The sequence below is a fragment of the Octopus bimaculoides genome, chromosome 8 (genome assembly GCF_001194135.2).
Source record: "Octopus bimaculoides isolate UCB-OBI-ISO-001 chromosome 8, ASM119413v2, whole genome shotgun sequence".
In the NCBI taxonomy this organism is placed as follows: Eukaryota; Metazoa; Mollusca; class Cephalopoda; order Octopoda; family Octopodidae; genus Octopus; species Octopus bimaculoides.
The window spans coordinates 30,561,624-30,568,856 of record NC_068988.1 but is presented as its reverse complement, the minus strand read 5'-3'; the positions used below and the strand labels follow the sequence as shown (position 1 = coordinate 30,568,856).

General features: G+C 38.3%; 1 protein-coding gene across 1 annotated transcript in view; it reads right to left on the bottom strand.

The window, feature by feature from the left end:
- The window catches only part of LOC106881999 (low-density lipoprotein receptor-related protein 2), an 84,414-nt gene that overhangs the window by 7,303 nt on the left and 69,878 nt on the right, over positions 1–7,233 (bottom strand). The window contains 2 exon segments of the mRNA XM_052969906.1: positions 636–875; positions 3,822–4,064. Coding sequence (XP_052825866.1) covers positions 636–875; positions 3,822–4,064 — 483 coding nt within the window.

The following is a 7,233-nucleotide window of genomic DNA, read 5'->3' as shown; positions in this document are numbered from 1 at the left end:
CTGTTCCGTTGATTGAATCAACTGGAACTCTTACCATTGTAATTCAGAAATGAATTAAGTTTTTTAGACTGAGCTTTCATTCTATACTCCTAATAATATTGGTCTGTGGGGCAAAAATTGAATCAAGTGCAGAATGCAAACATGTCAAATGATGAACTAATAATTGTAATGTGATTATGTGAAGCTGATGGAATAAACACCAACGCTTGGAAAAAAAGTCAATTTGTTTGACTAAACCATACAAGGCAGAGCCACAGGCTGGCTGCAATCCTATGGCTTAAATAAGTAAAAGAAGGTAAAAAAGAAAAAAAATCTGTGATGCCAAATTAAGGAATCCAGGAAAAAAAAAAAATGAACATTCAACCCTTTAGCATTTCAATTGACTATTTGTGGTCCTAATATGTAACCTACTTTATGTTCAAACACTTACCCTACAACATCATTCTAAAAATAAACAATCACATCATTGAAATGTTAAAACTAAGAGATTGTCTGTGATTAAAACAAAACTATTTGAATAAATAGGCTTTACATTTGACAGAGTTCTCTGAATATTAAGGGTTTAAATGAAATGGAAATCTAGCAAGATAAAAGGGCAAATAATTTATTTGAAGGAACAATGAAAATATTCTCACCACAAAGGGCTATGTCTTCATCTGAATTATCCAAGCAGTCATTGATACCATCACACTGCCAGGAACGGTACACACAGTAGCCACTATTGCACCGAAATAACCAGGGGGCACAGTGATTTTCGTCACACCTATATTCATCAGATCCATCACCACAATCATCTTTTGAATCACATATCTGGTAGAAATATGTGCAGTTTCGATTGTTGCAGGTAAAAGTGTGTGGCTGACATGTGGATTCCGCTAAAATAAAAGCCATATATAGAAAAATACTACACATAAACATATCTAAGTGTGTGCGTGTGTATCTATCAACCCACCCTCTCTCACTCTCTCTCTATAAATATTCTAATTAAATGAAGGATATAAATCCTCTTAAAAGGATGTCAGCATCCAAGTTCCCTGGTTTTATCGAGTACATCAGTGAAGAACAAAACATGTTAGCTTCACATTGATGGTTATGGGTATACTATTTTTTATGTATGGGAGAAAGAAAACAGAGAAATTGATATATGATTTAATTTAATTTAATTTCTTAAATTAATTGTGTAAGGAAATAATTGTAGGTGAAATTGAGTTTGATATTGTTTAGAATCGGATTATGTTCTAATGAATTGATGTCTATATGTCAGTTTCTCTGGTTCCTTTTTCTCATACACTATGTATATATATATAGTATATATATGTATGTATATATATATATATATATATATATATATATATATATATATATATATATATATATATATATATATATATATATATATACATACATACATACATATATATATATATATATATACATACACATACATACATACATATACATATATATATATATTTACTTATTTACTTATTTAACTTGAATTGACAGTTAAATCTAACCTTATACAGAAATGTTGACATAGGTAATAAACTTCAATAATAATGGATATTAGCGTCAAAACTCTCATTTAAATTTTTGATATATAACCAAAGAGATCGATCCATAAGGAATCTACTATAGACCTTTGGGGAGAAATCTTTGCTATTTTGGTAACGATTACATGTTTATCTCACAAATACATTGTGGAGATATCATTATATGAGAACACACACACACACACACACACATATATATATATATATATATATTATACATACATAAGGTTATAGGGTATGTCCTGACACATATCCACAACAACCTCTCTCAATTTCTCCATCTCTGTCTTTCTCTCCTGTCCCTTCCAGCTGGGGTATCTTTGTATCTCTTCTACAGATAGTGACACCTATCACTATCCCCCTATTATTCTTTTAACTTTTCATCAATTGGCACAAACCTGCCACTCCCTTCAGTGCCACTCCCACCAGCGGAGGAGTCTTTATCTTGTAAGTTACTTCGGGAACCCACTGGTGCTTGAGTCACAAAAAAAAAGCATCCGACTCTCTCTGTAAAGTGGTTGGCATTAGGAAGGGCACCAAGCTGTAAACTTTGGCAGGAAAGGCTTCATAAATTCAATCATTACATAAGAAGCAACACAAATGCCAAATACATTCAGTTTAATTCTCCAGAAAAGAGACTGTGAAGGAATCCATTGTTTTCAACCGTTAAAAGCTAAAGAAAGATGTTAAATTTGAATACAATGATGTATTTAATGAAACATGCATAAAAAGCATAAACAACCCATTCACACACACACACACACACACACACACACACACACACACACACACACACACACACACACATAAAATCACTGTTAGCTAAAATGGATGTAAAACGTTATAATTATTATTTTAATATGTTTTATGCATATCGTAAATTAATTGATGGTGGAATAATGAGAGAACAACTGCTATGACACGTTTGGTGGCAAATGCTCATTACAACCTTCTTTTCAGATGCCGAAAGCTGCAGTTCCTCTTCTCCACATTACCCCCTGGTTTCCCTTTACATTCAGTCAGACTCAGTATGGTCAATGTTGGCCCATTGAAAGCTAAGTCTGGGGAGATTGTTGAGATGCTTGAAAGGAAACATGTTGATGTGTGCTGTATCCAAGAAGTTCAGTGGAGAGTCGCTTCAGCCAGCTTCCTCACAGGCAAAAGGCATTGGTATAAACTCTTCTGGGAGGGCAACTGTAATGGGGGAGGAGGTGTTGGCACACTTCTAGCAGAGAAATGGGTAAGTAAGGTGATTGAGGTAGTCAGGGTATGTGATAGGGTACTTAAGCTCAGACTAGTTTTTCAGAATAGCATAGTAACAAACACCTCTGCCTATGCCCCACAACTGTATGATGCCTGTGTGTGAACAGCTATGCTACACAGCAGTGAAACATGGGTTGTAACTGCTGAGGACATGCGTAGGCCTGAAAGAAATTAAGCCAGCGCACTTCACTGGATGTGCAATGTCAGTGTGCATCTTGAGAGAAAAGTTGGGCATAAAAGGCATCAGATGTGGTGTGCAAGAGAGACAGCTGCGCTGGTATGGTCATGTGATATGTATGAATGAGGGCAGATGCATAAAGGAAAGTTGATCTTTAACTGTGGGGCGAACCTGTGGAAGAGGGAGACCCAGGAAGACATGGGATATAGTGGTGAAGCATGATCTTCAAACACTGGGCCTCACAGAGGCTCTGACTGGTGACCAAGACCTTTGGTGATATGCCGTGCAGGGGAAGACAAGTGAAATCATAGTCATGGCTGATGTCATGTAATTGGTACCTGTGCCGGTGGCACATAAGAAGCACCTTTTGTGCATTGGGCCTTATGGAGGTAATGTGGCTGATACCAGTGGCACGTAAAAATCGCCTTTCAAGTGCTGGTCCTCACGGGGACAATGACAAATGAGAGAAACCTCTGGCAATACGCTGCTCTTGAGTAGAAGACCCATCAAGCCAAGCAAACTCATAATTGTGGCAGATATTGGTGTCACGCAACTGGCACCCATGCTGGTGGCACGAAAAAGCACCTATTATACTCTCAGAGTGGTTTGCATTAGGAAGGGCATCCAGCCATAGAAACCATGCCAAATCAGACTGGAGCCTGGTGCAGCCCCTCAGCTTACCAGCCCTGGTCAGACTGTCCAACCCACAGACAATGGATGTTAAATGATGATGATGATGATGATAATGATGATATTGATGATGGTGATGTTGAGGATTAATTATTGAGGATTAATATTCTTCATGATTATTATTTTAATATTCTTACGACAGTTTAATTCATCTGAGCCATCATGGCAGTCAACAACTTGGTCACATCTATAATAGAACGGAATACATCGTGCATCACCCTTTCCACAACGGAACTGAGAAGTGCTGCAATTGGCAATGCATGTCTTGTTATCTGCATCCAAGAAAAAAAAGTCTGGACATGCACAGACATAGTCATCAGGTGGTGAATGGAGACAAAGGTGGCTGCATCCACCATTATTGGATCCGCAAGGATTTTTATCTGTAATAAACAAATAAGAAATATAAAGATGAGACACAAAACTATAAATTTGAAATGTGTGTATCATAGATTAAGTAGACTCTTAGTAGTAGTAGTGGTGGTGGTGGTGGTAGTGCTGGTATGGGGCCACGTGATGTAACAGTGCATCACTTCATTTATTGTTTTGTTGGTGATTCCCTCTTCCTGGTGGATGACTCCTTCGCACCACTCAGGTGACAAACGTCCAACCCATGACTCTGTTTGGATAATGATCACTGGTGAGGGTTTTTATGAGAATGGAGTGCAAACCCTAACTTGATCTCTTTCAGTCACCTTTTACGACATGCAGAGGAAATGTCGGGTCTATTCTTTGACAGGCTGGGCCCCCACACAGTGCAAATTGTTCCTTATCCAATGAGCAATTTATTTTATCTAAACTGGAAGAATGAAAGATAAATTTGTCACTGGTGGTGAACTGAGAATACTTCAAGCTTTTTAATTTGTTGGCCTAACTCAGCTGAGTTTATATACATACTCATGGAGACAAGGCAATTTGGCCAAGACCTCATGGAGACAAGACAAATGAGCAAGACCTCATGGAGGCAAGACAAATGAGCAAGACTTCATGGAGGCAAGGCAAATGACCAAGAGCTCATGGAGGCAAGATAAATGAGTAAGACTTCATGGAGGCAAGACAAATGAGCAAGACCTCATGGAGGCAAGGCAAATGGCCAAGACTTCATGGAGGCAAGGCAAATGGCCAAGACCTCATAAAGACAATATAAATGATCAAGACCTCATGGAGGCAAGACAAATGATCAAGACCTCATGGAGGCAAGACAAATGATCAAGACCTTTGGCAATATGCTATGCTTGAGAAGGAAACCCATCAAACCAAGTGAAATCACATTCATGCAGATACTGGTGGCATGCAAACTGACACCCGTGCCAGTGGCACATAAAAGCACCCCTTACACTCTTGGAGTGGTTGGTGTCAGGAAGGGCATCCAGCCATAGAAATCATGCCAAATCAGGCTAGAGTCTGGTGAAGCCCCTCATCTTACCAGTCCTAGTCAAACCGTCCAACCCATGCCAGCATGGACAACAGACGCTAAATGGTGATGATGATGATGATGACTACTGAATTATGTAATTGATGAAATCCTTATTTTCTATTTCTTACTTTTAGCTCTTACTGGTTTCGGTTTTCGAGCGTGGCCTGGCTGAGTACCACTCTGAAAGCTTTGGCCCTGCCTGCATTTACATTAAGGCATAAAGAGATGTTTGAAATTTAATTTTAGGAATTATTCCACAATAGGTTTACATTAGCATTATTATTCTTTGAGGGAGTGGGGAAAAGTCCCTGGCATTGAGTAAAAAAAAAAATACAGGAGGATAAGTTAATTACAATATTCAACATATTTCCTTCTCGGATTCACACAGCAGTCCTTCAGTCTTTCAAAGCCCTGAGAAAGAACTTGGAAGGCTTGGCTTCCAGCCAGGTCTTTTGCAATACCCTTAAAGCCAGGAACCTTTTAGCAACCATTTGTAAACTAGCTGTTTAGAAAACTGACCCCAAATGTGATATATATGAGGAGTCATCGGTCATATTTGTTTGTGTGAAATTGCAGCAGGGTGCACATCTGTATGCAGCAAGGTGCACATCTGTGCATATGTGTATATATATATATATTTTACCTTTTACTTGTTTCAGTCATTGGACTGTGGCCAAGCTGGGGCACTACTTTGGTGGGTTTAGTTGAACAAATCAGCGTAATTACTTATTTTTTTTAATCTGATGTTTACTCTATCAATCTCTTTGGCTCAACTGCTAAGTTATGAGGACATGAATAAAGCAGTATTGATTGTCAAATGGTGGTGGTGGTCGGGACAGACAGACAGAAACACACACGCATTCATATACATATATACAACAAGCTTCTTTCAGTTTCCTCTTATGAAATCCATTGCTAAAGCTTTTGTTGGCCTGAGGCTATAGTAGGAGTTACTTGACCAAGGTGCCATTCAGTGGGACAGAACCTGAAACCATGTGGTTGGGAAGCAAACTTCTTACCACATAGCCAGGTTTGTTGCTATATACATATATAAACATAACTGGCACTCTGTCGGCTACGATGAGGAGTGCTCCAGTTGGGCTGATCCTTGGAACACTCTGCACAGGAAATTAACATGCAAGTGGCTGAGAACCCCACAGACGCATGTACGATTAGCATAGCTTTCAAGGGGATTCTGAAAGACTCAGAATGTGACAAGGCTGCCCCCCCCCCTTTGAATTACAGGTACCACTCATTTTTTGTCTGCTGAGAACTGGAGCATTGTGAAATAAAGTGCCTTGCTCAAGGACACAACACATCACTGGGAATTGAACTTACACCCTTATGATCGTGGGACAAGTACTCTAACCACTATGACATGTATCTTCACTCTCTCTTTCCCTCTCTTTCTCTTTCTCTCTCTCTCTGTACGTATATATGTGTATGTGTATGTATTTATGCATGTATATATATATGTATGTATATATGTATGTATGTGTGTGTGTGTGTGTGTGTGTGTGTATGTATGTGTAAGTATTTATGTATGTATATATGTATGCATAAGTATTTATGTATGTATATATGTATGTGTGTGTATGTATGTATGTATGTATGTATGCATGTATGTGTGTGTATGTATGTGTATGTATGTGTGTATGTATATATGTATGTATATATGTATGTATTTATGTATATGTGTGTATGTTCATACGTATTTAAGTATGTATACATATATGTATGTATCTATATATCTATCTATCTATATCTATCTATCATCATGGACGGACGGTAGACACATCGGCTCCCATGTAAGTTGCATTTTTCACCTCTTAAAAGACCTATTTTGTTTTAAAATTTTGTATAAGTTGTGTATAACACAAAATACTTCGTGAACATATATTTTTCAAATCGGAAATAGCTCTATTTAGAGCCTTATTTCCAAAAATTCAAACATATCTTCCTCGTTCCTAGCCATATTCTTTAAAACGAATATGGCTAAGGTTTTCAACGAGGCCGACTTCCCGCTCCTAATGCCAGAGGCGAAAACACTTAATGCCGTTCCGCATGAACGCAGACAAGTGATGAAGAAGAGCAATGATTCTGAGTCAACTGCTGCTGCCTCAACCACCACCACT